Source organism: Armigeres subalbatus, chromosome 3 (assembly GCF_024139115.2).
Source record: "Armigeres subalbatus isolate Guangzhou_Male chromosome 3, GZ_Asu_2, whole genome shotgun sequence".
Lineage (NCBI taxonomy): Eukaryota > Metazoa > Arthropoda > Insecta > Diptera > Culicidae > Armigeres > Armigeres subalbatus.
The window spans coordinates 295149539-295170927 of NC_085141.1; the positions used below are offsets into that span (position 1 = coordinate 295149539).

Below are 21389 nucleotides of genomic sequence, written 5' to 3' on the forward strand. Positions count from 1 at the left end.
GTATTGTACTTCCGAGTTCCTGGAGGAACTTCCGAGTTCCTGGAGGAACTTCCGAGTTCCTGGAGGAACTTCCGAGTTCCTGGAGGAACTTCCGAGTTCCTGGAGGAACTTCCGAGTTCCTGGAGGAACTTCCGAGTTCCTGGAGGAACTTCCGAGTTCCTGGAGGAACTTCCGAGTTCCTGGAGGAACTTCCGAGTTCCTGGAGGAACTTCCGAGTTCCTGGAGGAACTTCCGAGTTCCTGGAGGAACTTCCGAGTTCCTGGAGGAACTTCCGAGTTCCTGGAGGAACTTCCGAGTTCCTGGAGGAACTTCCGAGTTCCTGGAGGAACTTCCGAGTTCCTGGAGGAACTTCCGAGTTCCTGGAGGAACTTCCGAGTTCCTGGAGGAACTTCCGAGTTCCTGGAGGAACTTCCGAGTTCCTGGAGGAACTTCCGAGTTCCTGGAGGAACTTCCGAGTTCCTGGAGGAACTTCCGAGTTCCTGGAGGAACTTCCGAGTTCCTGGAGGAACTTCCGAGTTCCTGGAGGAACTTCCGAGTTCCTGGAGGAACTTCCGAGTTCCTGGAGGAACTTCCGAGTTCCTGGAGGAACTTCCGAGTTCCTGGAGGAACTTCCGAGTTCCTGGAGGAACTTCCGAGTTCCTGGAGGAACTTCCGAGTTCCTGGAGGAACTTCCGAGTTCCTGGAGGAACTTCCGAGTTCCTGGAGGAACTTCCGAGTTCCTGGAGGAACTTCCGAGTTCCTGGAGGAACTTCCGAGTTCCTGGAGGAACTTCCGAGTTCCTGGAGGAACTTCCGAGTTCCTGGAGGAACTTCCGAGTTCCTGAAGGAACTTCCGAGTTCCTGGAGGAACTTCCGAGTTCCTGGAGGAACTTCCGAGCTCTTTGAGGGAATAGATCCAGCCAGAAAGTCCGCAGTGACGTTGCTTGGCAACTTGCAGTGTCCATCCAGGCGAAGGTTGTCGATTGTTGTTCACCAGCGAGGATGACCTGGATCCATGGATGTTTCGGGTGGTCCCTTTGTAGCGCAGCGATAGCACTAGACCGGAATCAGTCAGATCTAGGACTGGTTTATCGGAGGGGGTAGTAGCGGCAATCAACAGAGCAGCGGTTTCCGCCGAGAAGACGCTGCATTGCGCAAGAAGGCTGTCCGAGACCGTTAGGTTGCTCCCGGTAACGCCTAAGCTGACCCCTTCTCTCGAAAAGGAACCGTCAGTGTATCGATGCTCATGGTCCCTAAAATCAGTGTTTAGCTATTCGGCGACCGATCTTCGAAGAGCTTCTTGCTTCTAACTTCCTTCCACCTGCTTCGGCGCAGGTAGCCTCAGCGGGTGTTAAAGGAAGAAGTCCGGAAGCTCTACGGAGCTATTGGTTGAAGATTGGGGAGTGTATGCTGACAAGCTGACAACGTGCTACACAAGTCAGATCCAGTCCATACAGAAGTCTGTTTTCAATCAGCGCTTGGCTGATACGATACCGAGTGGCCCTGGTGTTCGTCCTATGCGGTCTTGATTATATTTTTATAAAGTTGATCCTTGATTTGCAGCTGACTTTGACCGCTTGGAAATGAAAGACGAAAGTCAGTCCTCGGTCGATGGAAACTCCGAGGACCTTGACGAGTTTCCGCTTTGGAATCGGCTGCCCGTTAATCTTGAGACTAGGGCCGGAGAGACGGTGCCGGCCATTGCACACATGTCCGTGGACGCTTTTTCCGGCCGACATGGTGAAGCGAACTGACGAGGCCCACCGATGAACTGCACTATCCGTTGCTTGGGTTTGGATACGCATTCGCGCTAGAGTATCTCTGACCACAAGTAGGATGTCGTCCGCGTAGACGAAGATGTAAATGTTCTTGGGGAGGCCATTGAAAACCCCATTCATGGCAACCAGAAACAGGGTTACTGCTAGAACAGACCCCTGCGGGACTCCAGTCTCCTCTGGGAAGGTTCTGGAGGCGGAATTGCCGATAAAGACGCGGGTAAGGAAGTTGTGCAAAAAAGCTAAGATGTTATCAGTGAAACCCCAGTCCACCAGCTGCTTGAGCACTGGTGGGGTCCAAGTGCGGTTAAACGCCTTAGAAATATCCAGGGAAACTAGGTCGACATGTTTCCCTTGGTCAAAGGCGCTCTGGCGTACGTCTTCTAATCAGGCAAAGTTCGAACTTGCTCCATACCCCGGTCGAAAGGCGTGTTGGCGAAAACCAAGTCGTCCGTCAGACTCAAGCTTTTCACGCAGCCTACGGTTGACTAACCTTTCGACGACCTTTGATACACAGGAGGTCAGCGAGTTATGCCGGTAATCAGCGGCGTCGCGGGAGGAGAGCCTGTTTTTAAGTATCGGAATATCGTGGCTGAGGCGCCACTCTTCGGGAAAAGTTTGATTCGTCCAGGCTTGATTTACCAGATCAAGGAATACTATTTTAGCGAGATTTTTCAGCATCGGATACCCTATTCCATCCGGACCGCACGACTTATTTTTGCTACTGGCAAGAGCGAAGGCAAGTTCGGCGAACGAAAAGGGCTGGTTTATTGGGGAACTTAGCAAGTCCAGCGGGACTTGAAAGTTATGCAGCATCAGAGCCTTGGTGGCTCTGGGTAGCCGCTTACTGATGCGAGAGATGCGGAGTACTCCCTGAGTGCATTGCCCACATCCGGTGGATCGGAAATAATATGGTCTTGCGAAACGATATGGATGGGGGAAGATCTACGCTTGCCACCACTCCATTCGAATTGATGGAGTCAATCGTTCAATTGCCGTTTGTGGTTGTAAAAGCACATAAGCGTAAATCGATTCTTTTCAGGACCACCATTTAAAATGGAAGGGAGTATTTTTTTGACGGTTTTGTTTAAAGTGACAGAAAATGTAATAACAATGATGGGGTCAGTAGTGGTCCCGCGGCATTAGTGACGGTCGTCGGCGATGTCTGCTGCAGAAAATTTGTTCACCACGGTAGCTTCTGACTTTGTATTTTGCTGATATTGATTTGAAATGCGCATTTTCGAATTTTTTCAAAATCGCAAATGAAAGTTGATCAAAGACGAATTTCTTCAATGTACAAAACATAATCACTTGACGACGAGGAAAGAGGAATCAGAAGCGTCAAAGGGAAAGTTGGCATTTAACATGTTCGCATATAGACTGACAAATATCAACGGCATCAGTATCGGTTAGAGTGGTATCCGTCGGCAGGTGGATGCTGAGGCTGAGGTGGCGTTTTCAACGATTTGACGATGAATCACCCTGATGCTGTCGTCGGCAAAAAGGGAAAATTTCTTGTGAGATTTTGGCTTTGGTTTTGTTGCTATTAGTCATTCAAAACTTGCATTATTGAAAATTATTAAATCGGTGCTTGTCAAGACCATTGTTAGTAAAAAAAATAAAGTTGATCCGAGATGAATAAACTTTTCATATAAAAGAAAACAAAACTAAAATTGCTTCACCAACCACCGCCAAAGTCCACTGATTCCATATAATTTGCATTGGTCATCACGCGGTTGTGTTTCATCTTGAGAATGTTCACATCGGTTTATCCTTTTCTTCTCTCCAATCACCAACAACCACCAAGCTACCACGCCAAACACCGATGCCACCAAATCAGTTCATTTTTGCAATCAACCATTTCCTTCCAGAAATTGTTGGTCCTGAGAACAACCGATTTTTTCCAAATGTACCTTTCCGCTGCTACCGGCATGTTCGTTGCGACAGATGAGTGCAACTGTCAGCGACTGCCACTCGCCGCTGCTACTGATCGACTACGCTGCTATCGTTGCCATCATTTAGTTTAGAAGATCTGCAGCAACCAACCAAACGATCACCACCGATGCGATGGTTTTCCGTTGAGACTAATACTAGCGGCTTCGTGCTGTTATGTTTGCTCCGCTGTATCTGCTCCGCGTGAATAGAGATGTCGTTAATTAATCGATTACTTCGATTAATCGATTAATCGTTGTAATAATCGATTAATTTTGAATCGATCATTACCTAACGATTAATCGATTCAATAATCGAGAGAGATCGAGAGTAATCGATTTGTTCTCTATTCACGCGTAGAGATGTCGTAAAATCCCGATTAATCGATTAGTAACTAATCGATTACTCTCGATTCCTGTCGATTATTGAATCGATTGATCGTTGGATAATAATCGATTCAAAATTAATCGAATATTACAACGATGAATCGATTAATCGAAGTAATCAATTAATTTGCGACATCCTTATGATGTCGTAAAATCCTGATTAATCGATTAGTAACAAATCGATTACTCTCGATCTCTCTCGATTATTGAATCGATTAATCGTTAGGTAATGATCGATTCAAAATTAATCGATTATTACAACGATGAATCGATTAATCGAAGTAATCGATTAATTTACGACATCTCTACGCGTGAAATCTTGTTCGAACTGAGGATTAGATTCAAACACACAAGTTGCTTTATTTTGATGTCTGTGCTTGTGATGGATTTATGGGATTGGATGGTTTCCCTTTTGCTACACTTTTTACCATTTATTGATAAAAATAGTTTGAAATCAGTATTTTTAGAACAATTCAAAGAAGCGCTGACTCTTCCTTGATCGAATAGTCTGAAAAAAAAAAAAATGCAAATTCACCGAGAAATGGCTGAGATAATAAAGTTCAAAGTCTATCATATTTTCGTGACGGTCTCCGATTTTTACAATCGTAATGTGTACCCCACCATAAAAAAACACATACGCAGTCCTACGACAAAAAAGAGCATTTTAGTGCAAAAGGAGGAAATCCGATTTTTTTAACTTATTTTATTTGCTAATTATCTAATACATGCATTCATCTCTTAGACTAGGTGTTCCGTGTTTTCTTAACACTATCATCCTTATTTGCTATGTCATATTTTTAGTTATTATTAATACATTTCAATTGCCTCGAGCAGTTAGAATTTTTTTCCTCTGGTTGAATTGAACCATGTAGGAATTACAATCTTTTCAACTTAAACTAAACTTAGCCTTTGATATGGAAATGCTAATATCATCTTCCAAACTTGGACGTACATGTTCATGATAGAATTAGAGGCGAAAGTGAAGTATTGATAGTCCCGTTAGGATACGGCAGGCACGGAGAATGTTTTTTTTAGAAGTCGATTTGAAAGCGAGCGGAGGGCAATATTTGTGATGGCACATATCACACGACCTTCCTTCTGCCAAGCTCCCATATGAAGGGGGAGGGAAGAATACCCTTGGTGGGGGCATCCATCAATTCAGCTGTTATTGGTCGACGGTACAGCAGCAGTGCCTTTCTCTGCTTTGTTCTCTCCGAGGCAGCCAAGTTGGTTGCGACAAGACGGACGCAATGAGAAAACAGAACTGTGCAATAAAAATCCTATTCGACTAAATGCTGATGTCATATTAGAAATTTGGAGACAGTACTCGTCGATAGCAAATCCTTCCGCACGCGATGGCATATGAGCAAGTCAAACCACCTTCCTTTTGCCAGTGGAGATATATCAGCTTCCACACTGATATTCTTCCCTCCCCCTTCATACGGGAGCTTGGCAGAAGGAAAGTCGTGTGATATGTGCCATCACAAATATTGCCCTCCGCTCGCTTTCAAATCGACTTGTATAAAAACATTCTTCATGCCTGCCGTATCCTAACGGAACTATCAATTCTTTACTTTCGCCTCTAATTCTATCATGAACATGTACGTCCATGTTTGGAAGATGATATTAGCATTTCCATATCATTGTAAATCGTTTAACTACACGTAGAAGTAACATACACGAAATCATTAATATAGTAAACTTAACCTATTTTATACTAAGGGTAGGAACGACATCCGATTTTTATTGAAAAAGAAGAACATGTGCTCTTTTAGGATACCATATGGTCACCACAGACAAAGAGGGGAGGTTTTTTTTGCATTGCTAAATTTATGAATCTTTCCTTGCAGGATTTGAACCTTTTTTGAAACTGTCCAGGAATATAGTACCATATCATAATAATTTAATGTCCCTCCAAATTTTCGGCTGTCTTTCCATGATCTAAATTAAGAATTTTGCAGTCCCTCATGCAGGTCCTAGCATGCATGACCAATCACAAAAAAACTTAACAAATCGGATTGGGAGAGTCCTGAAAAACAATCGTTTTGTGAGTTGGGGCCCAATCCTGCTGAAATACATAAATATCTTCAGCAATTTTTGCAGGTTTTAGTTTTTCTCCAAAACTTTCTTTATCGATAAAAATCAATGGCAGTTTACCCTATTTGCACCAAAAACTGAAGCTGCACTCGTACAAAAGTAAAAGTATATCCTCATACATTGCGAACTAGCCTAAATTGCCCTTTCCAGCACATTATAATGACGAGTTCTACCGACTGTTCACTCATACTTTTCACTTTGTTTCCGATATTCTTCCAGATTGCCATCGTCGCAGTGCTAAAACAACCCACGAGCCGTTTACCAACTGTTACATCATTGACAACACCGTCATAATCGACGACGCCTCCAGCACGGTTGCCGCTACCAGTTAGAACCGACTTTCGGAAGCCCCATTCAAGTTCAGCGCAGCTGCCGTTGGATCACCAGCAGAAACAGCTGCGATTGAAGTGAAGGGAAGGGTCATCACCAGTCGTGATTACAGTGCTAGGAAAACAACAACGAATCGACGACGACGACGGCAACCAGGGCGATAATACTTAGAAGCAACAGCTCCCGTGTCGTGTATTGTTCCAGCCCTGCCTCAACATAGTTTCGGAAGAAAGAAGTTGGTTGGAAAGGGACTGTAGAGCTGCCTCGAGGAGAGTGTTCGCGGAGAGTGTTTTCGCATTCAATTAGCCCTTTTTGACGACGCACGTCCAACTAAGTCCGTAGTAGAATTTCGAACAGCCGCAACCCATTGATTGCCGAGACTTGACGCGCGGTTGTGCTGTTTATTGTTGACAAGACGAAGACGAGTTCCCCGAAGACGGTCGTCGTGTGGAAAAATACCCTAAGAAGTGAAGAAACGGGCGCGGTTATTTTAAGAAAAGCAAAGTTGCAAGGAAAACATTCCTTTTGGTTCAGTATTTCGCGCGAGGCGAGTCAGTGATAAGTTCACATTTGCTCGAATTCAATTAGTCAGTGCGGTTCTAACGAAAGGTTCGCTATCAATCCTCCTACGTAGCTCGAGTGAGCGGTCGGTTTCGCGCTTATCATTTGCGACGCGAAGGTAGAGAAAGTGGGTGCAAAAAGTTCGGTTTTGGCGAGTGCTTATCAAACAGCTCAACGTGACGCCGCGACACGACCTGATGGGTCTTCAGTTTCTGATCTGTGATTACAACGAAGGTGCCAATCGAAAGTAGTGGTCGCATTCCTGCGGGTTTGTTTTGTTTTCTGCGTAATATCGCCGTACTGCGATAGTACCAAAAGTTCAACTTGAAATATTCAAGGTCAACGATATGTTTTGGTTTTTGTGCTGAAGAAGTCAACGTTTGTTGCTTCAGTCGGGTATACAGTGTCGTGTAGCATCTTATTATCGCTTAGTTGAAAGAAGAAGATGGTGAATAGAAGAATGTCCGCATTAGGCCATCAGGTGAACATGAACAATTTCTTTTCGCTGTTGGTGGGGGCCTCCCTGGTGGCGGCCAACTCGTCGCCAAACCATGACCTCAACTCGTTTTCCCAACCGACCGAATTCTCAAACGGAGTTTCATCCTTTGCCCTACCGGCCGAAGACCGTATGGCGTTCGATAGTTACACCCTAGCCTATCTGAACTACTCGTTCGTCAACAGTGAAAACGATGAGTTCAGCTCTGGAGAGTTATCCGGAAAGTTCGGGGAAGGGCGGGTTCTGAATCGGACCGGTCTGCTGGTGCACATCACCAAGTCGGACGATCTGAACGAGCACCGGGGATGCACCAGCGATTTGAACGGAACCAAGGGCGAACCGCTGCCTACGGGTGGCGTTTCGTGGATAGCTCTGATTTTGCGTGGCAACTGCAACTTTGAGGAGAAAGTCAGGCACGCCTATGAGAAAGGGGCCGCCGGAGTTATCATCTACAACGATAAGGACGATCCGCGGCTGGATAAGATGAAGATTAACGACAAAGAACGTGAGTACTCACTGATTTCATTTAGATAAGCTGAGTTGTTTGTGTTTTTTTTTAAACAGGCGAACACGAGGGGATATATCTCACGCGTCATACACTCTAACTTTCTGTTACTCAGTGACTGAAAAAAAAGTATTGCTCTATTGGTTTTGGAAAAGGGATGTAAGCGACAAAAACTTAGTTTTGAGAAAAATAAGTGCAAAGTTTTTTAATATTTTTTCTTTTCATACCATTTGTAAGAAGTGCAAAAAAATACTAACTTTATATTAATTTTTACATTTACCATAAATAAGGTAGAAACCATATATCGACATATTGCTGTAAATTCTAAAACCAAAGCATTTTTTGCTGTAGTCAACTCAAATTCGACCAAAATGTCACTTACACCTCTCTGCTTCTAACCGGTTGTATTACTATTTCGCAAAGTGAGAATACAATGCCTTCTTGAAATGGGCACGTTTGCTCGGTATGAAGAAAAGAAAGGAGGTAGTCCCTTCTATGAATTAACGCATTTGCCCGGTATAAAGCAAAGGGAAAAGATAATGCCTACTTTGAATGGATGCGTCTGCCCTAGGTTTCGCATTTTGCAAACCCGAACCCGACCCGAACCCGATTTGTAAATTTCCTTCAAACCCGGACCCGACCCGAACCCGGAATATTTTTTTTATCAAACCCAAACCAAACCCGTTTATTAAACCCGAAACAAACCCATTGGGTTCGGGTTCGACCACCTCTGCCGGTATAAGGAGTTGAAATGTCTTCTTTAAAAGAACGCGTCTGCCCGGTATAATTCGAAGGGAGGGGTATCCTCATTAAAATGGATGCGTCTGCCCGGTGTAAGGTAAAAGGAGTTGATAATGTATTTTTTAAAGAACGCGTCTGCCCGGTATAAGGCGAAGGGAGGAGTAACTTCTTCTTTAAATGGATGCATTTGCCCGGTATAAGGCGAAAGGAGTTGGTAATGCCTTCTTTGAGTAGATGCGTTTGGCCGGTATAAGGCGAAAGCAGTTGATAAAAAATAAAAAGAACAAAACTGCCCGGTATAAGGTGAAGGCAGGGGTAATGCCTTCGTTAAATGGTAGCGTCTGCGGAGGGAGGACATATTGCCATATTTAAATGAATACGTTTTCTCGCTTTAAGACAAAAGAGAGAAATGAAGGATTATTCATAATAACGCCTATCCGTAACAAAGTAAAGAGAGGAGAAAACCTGTTAATTATATCTGGGCCGTCTGCAAGATATAATTAAGGATTTGTAAGGGGCAATTGAAATTTTGAAAACTACTTCTACACATTCTGGGAGGCCTTCTTCAGCCGTACGGGAAGATGCGTGGCTGCCAAGCAAAACTATGCAGAAGTAGGCTGTGTTCAACTTCTGGCCTGGTCTAGGAAATTTATCGAAAAAAAAGTTTAGGTATAAAAGCTTTAACGTGTTAATCTTGTGTTATACGAATGCAAAAAAAAATGGTAACTTGGCTTAGAAATCTCGCAGATAATAATTGTGGAAGTGCTGAATGAACACTAAGCTATTATTATTAATATTCCGCGAAATGGTACATTCCGCCAAAAGTTATTCGGCGAAAAGGTACAAACCGCCAAATGTCGTACCGCGAAAAGTTACAAACCGCCAAATGTTATTCCGCGAAATGTACAACCGCGAAAATAAATTCCGGGAAATATTTTTCGGCGAAATGTTTCACAATCCTTCTAACCACCATAATTCGTATTAGCTCTCTCGATTCCTTGTCCGATTTTCTTCACGTTCAAGTTTTTCAAAGAACACACATATTTTGTTAATATTTAAAATAAATCAAGAAAGTGCAGCAATCTAATTTTGGCTTGACATTTCGATCGATCAGGTCAGATTCATACTGCAGCACTTTTCTTGTTGTAATATTTTAAATGCGTTTGTTGACCTCAAGTAAGTGAAGAATTAGGATAAAACAAACAAGGTAAAATTAATTGCATATCATTCGGCATAATTTTTTTGTTAAATATCTTGCACAGCACGTGTTTCGAAATGGACAAATTGGTATCATATTTGCAAAAAAGAATCCACGTATCTTGGAGTGACTCGAACGCTCAACCTCCTACTCTCTAGATAGAGCTAACCGCAGTGGAGGTTGGTAATCGGATTTTGATGGCCTTTCCGCAAACGTGACCTTTAACCTTCCTAATGCATTAGAAAAAAGTTACACATTGTGCATTGGGGTCCATTTGGACCCAAGATTTCATCTCGATCACAAAAACTCAAATTTCAACCGATTTTCGATCTTTAGGCACCAAACGAAAGCTGTAGGTTTCAATAACAAGCCCACGGGGTGATTCATCCAAATTGGCCACTCTAGTCCCCGGGGAACCTGTGCTAAAGAGGTACTGTTTGAGCTTCTCAATTTGGCACCAAATTTTCGCACCATTCATTCTGGCAAATTGTGGGTGCAATCAATAGTTGAAGCCTTCTGTGACCTACAAATGTCCCAGAAATGGTCCTCCGGAAGATCCGGAACATCCGTAAAACGGCCAATTCCAAAAGTTTATCCTAGAGCTTTGCGATTTTTCGTAACCATTCATTTCAGCAAATTGTGGGTGCAATCAATAGTTAAAGCCTTCTGTGATCTACAAACGTTCCAGAAAAGGTCCTCCGGAAGATCCGGATCATCCTTAAAAGTGTCCAATTCTAAAAGTTCATCCCAGAGCTTCGCGATTTTTTGGTAACCATTCATTCTGGCAAATTGTGGGTGCAATCAATAGGTAAAGCCTTCTGTGACCCCCAAATGTTCCAGAAACTATCCTCCGGAGGATCCGGAACATCCGTAAAATTGGCCAATTCTAAAAGTTCATCCCAGAGCTTCGTGATTTTTTGGTAACCATTCATTCTGGCAAATTGTGGGTGCAATCAATAGGTAAAGTCTTCTGTGACCTCCAAATGCCCCAGAAATTATTCTCCGGAAGATCCGGAACATCCGTAAAATGGCCAATTCCAAAAGTTCATCCCAGAGCTTCGCGATTTTTTGACAACAATTCATTCTGGCAAATTGTGGATGCAACAAACAGTTAAAGTCTTCTGTGATCCCAAAATGTCCCAGAAACGGTCCTCCGGAAGATCCGAAACATCCGTAAAAGTGGCCAGTTCTGAAAGTTAATCCCAGAGCTTTGCGATTTTTTCGGAACATCCGTAAAAATGATCAATTCCAAAAGGTAATCCCCAAGATTCGCATTATTTCGTAATCATCCATCCTGACGAATAATGGATGCAATCAGTAGTGAAAGTTTTCAGTGATCCAAAAAGCTCCCGAAACGGTCATCCGAAAGATCCGGACCATACGTAAAAGTAGTCAATTTCAAAAATACATCTCAGAGCTTTTTCCAATTCATTCATAACCGAATTTCCTGTCCAGTCTTTTGCGACCCGCAAATGCTCCCGAAAGGGGCCGATACCACAAAATCATTCCAAAGCATTGCTATTTTATTCGTAACCATCCATACGGGCAAATTGTGTACGCAATAAATTGTTTCAGTCTTCTGAGATGACCACAAACGGCCCTGCGGGAAATCCGAAACATTCGTAAAAGTGGCCAATTCAAAAGTTCATCTCAAAGCAAATTTCGAAACTTTGTATATCATCGAATGGATAATGCAATCAATAGTGAAAGTCTATTGTGGCCCGAAATGACCACAATATAATCCTCAAGAAACCCGAAACGTCCGTAAAATAGGTTTATCCTAAAATTTGATCACAGACCTGAGCATTTTTGTTAGCATTCACGTAGTAACGGTGAATTATATTCGATTTTTTAGACATTAACATTAACATTGTTAACGGCTCCGGTTCTCCGGGAAATTTGGGACATCCGCTAAAATTATGAATTCCAGAAGTTTATTCCACAGCTCCACATTTTATTTCGAAAACATCCATGGCGGAGAAGTGATTGTGATTTCAGGGGAAGGTGGGGAGATTTGATCTCCGGGGAGACTTGATCACCCCTGTTTTAGCGAGAACTAAAGTAGTTTTCTTCTTGCGTATTTTCAAGTATGGATCCTCTATAGACAAATGACCTTTATGTGATGATTTGTTTTTTGGATTGACAAACCTTATTCATTCTGCAGGCCGGTTTGTGTGTTTTGACTTTCCCAAAGATTTTTTTTCATTAGCCACGCAAAATTTGAAGAACTCTTCATAACAATGACGAAATGCTTTCGTTTTTTCACAGCACAAAGCCATAAATATTCTTAATGATCTGTACTGATGAAAATGTCAACATTCCATCAAAGTTGTAGGATATTTGGATTTGAAGTTATTGCCTCAATATGGGGACACTTGATCCCCCATTAGCTTATTTATTCTATTTCGTCAACCAACGTAGACTAGTACATAAACATATACATGTTTGTTTTTGTAATGCTATAGTATGATTAAATAATAGTTTAGATAAAGTGATGTATAATTTTAATTTTGAATTTATATTGCTGAATTTGTAATGTTTGTTCTTTGAAAATATTGTCTAATGTTATGCCGAGACATTGTTAAGTCTATAGTTTCGCAGTGTTGGTAGTAAACAGCCATCATTCGGTTGAGAGGCCCAAATTTGGCGTAATTTGTTCGGCAGTGGTTGGTTAAAATAATGTTCTATGTAGAAGTAGCCGAGAAGGTACGTTCAAATTAAATTTTGATAATTCTTATAGAGTCTGTGTGGAAATCGCGTATGTTTATTTATTTTTGGTTGTGATACATCGGAAATCAGGAATACCAGTGAAAATGGTCAATTCCAAAAGTTCATCCCACAGCTTTGCTAATTTTTGGTTTCATTCATATGGGTGAATTATGTACGCAATCAATAGCCTAAATCGTCCGTGATATGCAATGACAATAATAAAAGTCGAAACAAGTACGAGACACTGAAGACGGCCTTACTGTTAAGGTCGAAATACGTATCTGTCAAATCACATAAAGGAATCAAATCAATCGGTGGAATCAAATGAAATTGTACAAACTCGTACGATGACAAGTAATAACATTCCACTGATATCTCAAAATAATTTTCTTATCAATAATAAAAATTCCTTCGTAAAATTCGGAATACCCGTAAAAGAGGCTAACATTTAGCGTAACAGATCATCACTAGCCAGCGACGGCGGCGTGGCGGCGTTCCTCCTTGAATTCCTCCGAAGTTTCTGCAGAAGCTCCTCTAGAAGCTATTCAAGAACTTCCTCCGGAAGTTCGTTCAGAAGTTCCTTCGGTAATTCCTTCGGAAGCTCATCAAGTAATCCCTCGGAAAGTTCCTAGAGGCATTCCTCTAGAAGTTCTTCTGAGAATTCTGAGAGTTCTTCCGCAAATCTCTCTAGAAGTTCATCAAGTAATTCCTCGGGGAGCTGCTCCGGGAGCTCCACCGAACTTCTTCCGGAAGTTCATCCAGAAATTCGCGATGAAAAAAAATCCAAAAAATCGCGATGTTCTGAGATATTGTTTTGGAATTATTCACTTTTACGAATGAACTGGATCTTCCGAAGGACCGTTTCTTAAGCACTTGGAGGTCACAGAAAACTTTCCCTATTAATTTGCCAGAATGAAAGGTTACAAAAAAAATCACCGTGTTGAAGTTTTGGAATTGTCCACTTTTACGGATGTTTCAGATCTTCCGAAGGATTGTTTCTTCGACATTTGTAGACCACAGAAAACTTTCACTATTGATTGCACCCAAAATTCATCAGAATGGATGGTTACGAAAAAATTGCTATGCTCTGGGGTGAACTTGTGGAATGGCCACTTTCACGGATGATCCGTATCTTCTGGAGGACCGTTTTTGTGGCATTTCACAGGTCACAGAAGATTTTCAATATTGATTGCATCCACAATTTGCAAGAATATATTATTATGAAACAAATATAAAGCTCTGGAACGAATTTTTGGAATTAGCCATTTTTACGGATGTTCCAGATCTACCGAAGGACCGTTTCTAGGGCATTTAGGGGTCACTGAAGGCTTTCACTATTGATTGCCCCACAATTTGCCAGAATGGATGCTTACAAAAAAACACGAAGCTCTGGGATAAACCTTTGGATTTGGCCATCTTCCGAAGAACCATTTTTGGGGCATTTGGACGTCACAGAAGATATTTACTATTGATTGCACCCACAATTTGCCAGAATGAATGGTTTTAAAAAAATCGTGAAACTCTAGGAAGAACTTTTAGAATTGGCCATTTAACGGATCTTCCAGATCTTCCAGAGGACCGTTTCTGTGACATTTGTAGGTCACAGAAGGCTTTAACTATTGATTGCACCCACAATTTGCCAGAAAGAATGGTTACGAAAAAATCGCGGAGCTCTAGGATTAACTTTTGGAATTGGCCACTTTTTCCGGTATTCCGGATCTTCCGCGGGACCGTTTCTGGGATATTTGGGGGTCACAAAAGACTTTACCTATTAATTGCACCCACAATTTGCCAGAATGAATGGTTACAAAAAAACGGGGAGCTCTAGGATTAACTTTTGGAATTGGTCACTTTTACCGGTGTTCCGGATCTTCCGCAGGACCGTTTCTGGGATATTTGGGGGCACAGAAGACTTGACCTTTTGATAGCACCCACAACTTTCCAGAATGCATGGTTTTAAAAAAATCGCGAAACTCTAGGATGAACTTTTAGCATTGGCCATTTTACGGATGTTCCGGATCTTCCGGTGGACCGTTTCTGGGTTAATTGTAGGTCACAGAAGGCTTTAACTATTGATTGCACCCACAATTTGCCAGAATGAATGGTTTTAAAAAAATCGCGAAACTCTAGGATGAACTTTTGGAATTGGCTATTTTACGGATGTTCCGGATCTTCCGGAGGACCGTTTCTGGGACATTTGTAGATCACAGAAGGCTGTAACTATTGATTGCACCCACAATTTGCTAGAATGAATGGTTACGAAAAAATCGCGGAGCTCTAGGATGAACTTTTAGAATTGGCCACTTTTACCGGTGTTCCGGATCTTCCGGAGGACCGTTTCTGGAACATTTTTAGGTCACAGAGGGCTTTAAATATTGATTGCACCCACAATTTGCTAGAATGAATGGTTACGAGAAAATCGCGGAGCTCTAGGATGAACTTTTAGAATTGGCCACTTTTACCGGTGTTCCGGATCTTCCGGAGGACCGTTTCTGGGACATTTGTAGGTCACAGAAGGCTTCAACTATTGATTGCACCCACAATTTGCTAGAATGAATGGTTACGAAAAAATCGCGGAGCTCTAGGATGAACTTTTAGAATTGGCCACTTTACCGGTGTTCCGGATCTTCCGGAGGACCGTTTCTGGGACATTTGTAGGTTACAGAAGGCTTCAACTATTGATTGCACCCACAATTTACCAGAATGAATGGTTACCAAAAAATCTTGAAGCTTTGGGATGAACTTTTAGAATTGGCCAATTTTACGGATGTTCCGGATCTTCCAGAGGGTTTTCCGATGACCGCTCGAGGGATAAATTTGCCCAGAAATGGCATATACAATATAGCAAATACAGTTGGGATCATCAGAGCACATATTTGCAAGCAATTTTATGTTTCATAACACGAAACTCGAAAATTTGGTGCCAAATTGAGAAGCTCAAACAGTACCTCTTTAGTACAGGTTCCCCGGGGACTAGAGTGGTCAATTTGGATGAATCACCCCATGGGCTTGTTATTGGAACCTACAGCTTTCATTTGGTGCCTAAAGATCGAAAATCGGTTGAAATTTGAGTTTTTGTGATCGAGATGAAATCTTGGGTCCAAATGGACCCCAATGCACAATGTGTCACTTTTTTTGTGGCGCCTCTCCTAGATGTCGCTGGAAGCTGATTTTCTCAGGGAACCTTAATTTCCGAAAGTTAGGAAAAGTCAGAATTTTTCAGATTTTTATCTCGTTGCGTTACAAAGTTACAGCGGTGTTTAGGGTGTGCTTGGGTCGAAATGGACCCCAATGCACTAGGAAGGTTAAGTGGTCTTGTAGGGTGCGGGTTATCATTTGATATTGATATTTTTGATATTTGCGGTATTGATATTTTTTATTTTTTATTTTGCATTTCTGGAAAACTATTTGGAATACTCTTCGAAGTTTTCCAAAATTTCTCATGAATTTCTACGTAAAATTCTTTGTTTTCTCCATAATAAATTCCACGGGAAATTGTCCAAAAAGGAGCGGAATCGTTTGGCCGAAGGTCATTCGGCAGAAAACCATTTGACCAAAGGCCACTTTTCCGAATAACACGTGACGCAAAAAGACATCTAGCCAAAATGCACGTTTGGCCGGTGCTTGTCATTAGATCGGTTGTTTGGTCAAAAATAATTTGACCGAAAATGTCCTTTGGCCACAAGTGACACATGGAAACCTGGAATATTATAATTGGTTGAATAGGCCATACTGTTGTAATTATTGGTCGAAATTGTCGTCTGACAGAAAGAGCTGTTTGGCCGCAAATGCCTTTGAACCGTTAGGCTATGTCATTTGCTACACCTGCTCAGCATATGGCCAACAATGTCGACGCGTTCGACCAAATGTCCCTTGCTGCTAAACGACGATTTTGTCCAAACGGTATTTTAGGCTACATGACTAGTTCTTCCAAATGGTATTTTCGACCGTATGTTCATGTCGGTCGAATGAAACCCTTGTCGGCCAAACTGCCTTTTCGGTCAAGTGACCTTTTCTGCAAAACGACTTTTTTTCCAAATAACCAGTTGTCCATTTTGAATCAGTGACAGTTTCTGTCGAATGGGTTTCTACCTAATGGTTTGTTGGGTCAAATTGCGTATTCGGCCTTGTGGCCTTCGTCAAAATGGTTTAAGTTGAAGAGTTTTCTGCCCATGATTTCATAGTTAACGTATCAACAATTCCAAATTTCAGCGAGTTTGACTCATTACGCGTTTAACATCGATACGATGCTTGCTCTAAGCCTCATTTATGTGCTTGCGGGTTGAAACGATTTAAATTTGCGATATTTATCCCTAAATTATTCGAAATACATGCGAAAGTGCAATGGTTGTTACGTCAACATCTTGGGAAATTTTCGCTTACCGGCTTTTCTTGCCGTTTGTTTGGCCGAATGTCATGCATTTTTCCGAGACGTCTATCCCCTGAAAACAAAGTTTTTTGCTCCCAAGAGCTACCAGAAGCCAGATCCATCATGCCTAAGTGGGTGCTCAACAAGCATGAATATTATGTATGGTAAAAATCGACTATTACAAAGATTGTTACAAATCTTTTCACTATTACTATTACACATATATTACTGCAACTTATTTGTGACCAGATTGAGTCACAATCCGGGTGCTGTAACCATATTTATCTGACTTGTGCTTCTTGGTTGTTTTACTTATCTCCAACTGGCTATCCAAAGTTAGCAATGGAAGGAATGGAAAGAATTTGTAAACCAAATTACTCTGGAGAACGGCACATGGAGCATATCCATTTATACAATCAAACCTCCATGAGTCGATGTTCTATGTGACTTGATATCGACTAATGGAAGCAAATTATTCCATATGTTCGAACAGCCTACCAGGGATATTCTTTTCCACATTTCTCACATGAGTCGACGGTCCTCAATATGGAGGTTTGACTGCAGATAGAAATTTCTTCGTTACAAGCTTTTTAATCGGACCAAGATAGTCTTCAGCGGCCCTACTGACGAAGTCCATCAACGACCGTTAGATGCCAACCACCTGCCTTGATAACACGGGAACCTCCAAGCACTTTTATCATTGTCGCTCCCGTTTCCTTCTCCGACCAGTGTATTTTACCATGTTAACGAATCCAAAAAAGTTTTATAAAGTGTATTTTAAGTATGTTCTATATCCAGTCTTCAGGCTTAGAACTTCATGCTATCCTCATTCAATGGGGTGGAAAGATCATTCGATTGGGCTTTGGGTGGTCTCAATCCCTTTTCTCTATTACTTAGGAGCCCGTGCTATTTGACCAGTGAAGAACCGTATCCGTATTCCTGACAAACTTTACTCTGAGGAAGATTCAAAAAGATGATAAGTGAGAAGTAAGAAATTATAAGCAGGGTTCGTACTTTTCGTTTCAGTGAGACGAAACCGAGCGATTTTTGGGTCGGATGAGAATCTGTTTTCGGAGTTTGTAGTAAAAAACATATTTCTCCCACCCCTCTTTTCTCTAGAGCGAACCTAAAATGAGAAGCGAAAATCGTGCCTACTTGATTGAATTTCTTTTTTTTTTGTTTCATCACTTTTACGCATCACTCACTTTTCGCTAAAATGTTTGGTAAGCAATTACATAATTTTTATAACCGCAACTGGATTCGAACCTAGAACATCGACAAAAATGGCTATGGAATGCGGTCACTATAGCTATACCATGACATAGACTGCTTGTAGGGATTATGTTGTTTGCTCCATAAAGGCGACCCTTTTTGCAATCGGGGATAGTTTCATTTCATTTATTTAGTTAACATCTAAACAGATAACACTGAATCAATAATTTGACGCCACAATACACGGTTCGAGGCCGCATCTCTCCATCCTCGGATACGCCCCACGCTCGCCAAGTCGTTCTGCACCTGGTCTGCCCATCTCGCTCGCTGCGCTCCACGCCGTCTCGTACCTGCCGGATCGGAAGCGAACACCATCTTTTCAGGGTTGCTGTCCGGCATTCTTACAACATGTCCTGCCCATCGTACCCTTCCGGCTTTAGCTACCTTCTGGATACTGGGTTCGCCGTAGAGTTGGGCGAGCTCATGGTTCATTCTTCGCCGCCACACACCGTCTTCTTGCACACCGCCAAAGATGGTCCTAAGCACCCGTCTCTCGAATACTCCGAGAGTTGCAAGTGCCCATGTTTCATGTCCGTTGACACATTTGGTGCGGTGGCGAATCTTTTTCGACCGCAGTTTCTTCTGGAGCCCGTAGTAGGCCCGACTTCCACAGATGATGCGGCTTCGTATTTCACGACTAACGTTGTTGTCAGCCGTTAGCAAGGATCCGAGGTAGACGAATTCCTCGACCACCTCGAAGGTATCCCCGTCTATCGTAACACTGCTTCCCAGGCGGGCCCTGTCGCGCTCGGTTCCGCTCACAAGCATGTACTTTGTCTTTGACGCATTCACCACCAGTCCAACTTTTGTTGCTTTACGTTTCAGGCGGGTGTACAGTTCTGCCACCTTTGCAAATGTTCGGCCGACAATGTCCATGTCATTCGCGAAGCAAATAAATTGACTGGATCTGTTGAAAATCGTACCCCGGCTGTTACACCCGGCTCTCCGCATGACACCTTCTAGCGCAATGTTGAACAACAGGCACGAAAGTCCATCACCTTGTCTTAGTCTCCGGCGCGATTCGAACGAACTGGAGTGTTCGCCCGAAATCTTCACACAGTTTTGCACACCATCCACCGTTGCTTTGATCAGTCTGGTAAGCTTCCCAGGGAAGCTTTTCTCGTCCATAATTTTCCATAACTCTACGCGGTCTATACTGTTGCATGCCGCCTTGAAATCAACGAACAGATGGTGCGTTGGGACCTGGTATTCACGGCATTTTTGAAGGATTTGCCGTACAGTAAAGATCTGGTCCGTTGTCGAGCGGCCGTCATTGAAGCCGGCTTGATAACTTCCCACGAACTCATTCACTAATGGTGACAGACGTCGGAATATGATCTGGGATATCACTTTGTAGGCGACTTTAAGGATGGTGATCTCTCGAAAGTTCTCACACTCCAGCTTGTCGCCTTTCTTGTAGATGGGGCATATAGCCCCTTCCTTTCACTCCTCCGGTAGCTTTTCAGTTTCCCAGATTCTGACTATCAGTTTGTGCAAGCAAGTGGCTAGCTTTTCCGGGCCCATCTTGATGAGCTCAGCTCCGATACCATCCTTACCAGCTGCTTTATTGGTCTTTATCTGTTGGATGGCATCCAACTTCCCTCAAGGTGGGGGCTGGTTGGCTTCCATCGTCCGCTGAACTGACGTAGTCATCTCCTCGCCTGCCTTGATTTTCACTGCCTGTACTCTCAGCGCAATTCAAATGTTCCTCGTAGTGCTGCTTCCACCTTTCGATCACCACACGTACGTCCGTCAAGATGATCCCATCCTTATTCCGGCACATTTCGGCTCGCGGCACGAAGCCTTTGCGGGATGCGTTGAGCTTTTGATATAACTTGCGTGTTTCTTGAGAACGTTACAGCTGTTCCATCTCCTCGCACTCCGCTTCTTCCAGGCGGCGTTTCTTCTCCTGAAAAAGGCGGGTCTGCTTTCTTCGCTTCCCTCTATAACGTTCCACGTTCTGCCGGGTACCTTGCTGCGCTGCGTCCTTCTCCTCCAGAATCTGTCTGCACTCTTCGTCGAACCAATCGTTCCGTCGACTTCGACCCATATACCCGACGTTGTTCTCCGATGCGTCGTTAATGGCTGCTTTGACTGTATTCCAGCAGTCCTCAAGAGGGGCCCCATCGAGCTCACCCTCTTCCGGCAACGCTACCTCGAGATGCTGCGCGTATGCAGTGGCGACATCAGGTTGCTTCAGTCGCTCTATGTCGTACCGCGGCGGTCGTCGGTACCGAACATTGTTGTTAACGGATAGTTTTGGGCCCAGTTTAACCATCACCAGATAGTGGTCAGAGTCGATGTTAGCGCCACGATATGTCCTGACGTCGATAATGTCGGAGAAGTGCCGCCCATCAATCAGAACGTGGTCGATTTGTGATTCTGTCTGCAGTGGTGATCTCCAGGTCAATTAGTCGTAGGCCATTTTCGTTCGTCAGCCGGTGAGCGCTGAACGTCCCAATAGACGGTCTAAACTCCTCCTCTTGGCCAACCTGAGCGTTCAAATCTCCTATGATGATTTTGACGTCGTGGCTTGGGCAGCTATCGTACTGCAGCTGCGTGTAGAATGCGTCCTTATCATCATCAGTGCTTCCGGAGTGTGTGCTATGGACGTTGATTATGCTGAAGTTGAAGAACCGGCCTTTGATCCTCAACCTGCACATTCTTTCATTGATCGGCCACCACCCGATCACGCGCCTTTGCATATCGCCCACCACTATGAAAGCTGTTCCCAGCTCGTGTGTGTTGCCGCAGCTCTGGTAGATGGTATGATTACCTCTAAACGTTCGCACCATTGATCCCTTCCAACAAACCTCCTGCAGCGCTACGATGCCGAATCCACGGTCCTTGAGCACATCGGCGAGTATGAGTGTGCTCCCGATGAAGTTGAGATATTTGCAGTTCGACGAACCGAGTTTCCAATCGCCAGTCCCTTTTCGTCGCAGTGGTGCTCGCCGATGGTTCGCGTACTCTCTTGTTGATTATTCGTTGCTTATGTTTTTTAAGGCTGGCTTGCAGGGCCTGACACCAAAACCCCTAA

The 21389-nt window shown here is 43.3% G+C and overlaps 1 protein-coding gene across 1 annotated transcript in view; it reads left to right on the forward strand.

The window, feature by feature from the left end:
* The window catches only part of LOC134224895 (E3 ubiquitin-protein ligase goliath-like), a 287207-nt gene that overhangs the window by 139263 nt on the left and 126555 nt on the right, over positions 1-21389 (forward strand). The window contains exon 2 of the mRNA XM_062704541.1: positions 6388-8060. Within this exon, the coding sequence (XP_062560525.1) occupies positions 7505-8060 (556 nt within the window). The 5' untranslated portion in view covers positions 6388-7504. The remainder of the gene's footprint in view (positions 1-6387; positions 8061-21389) is intronic.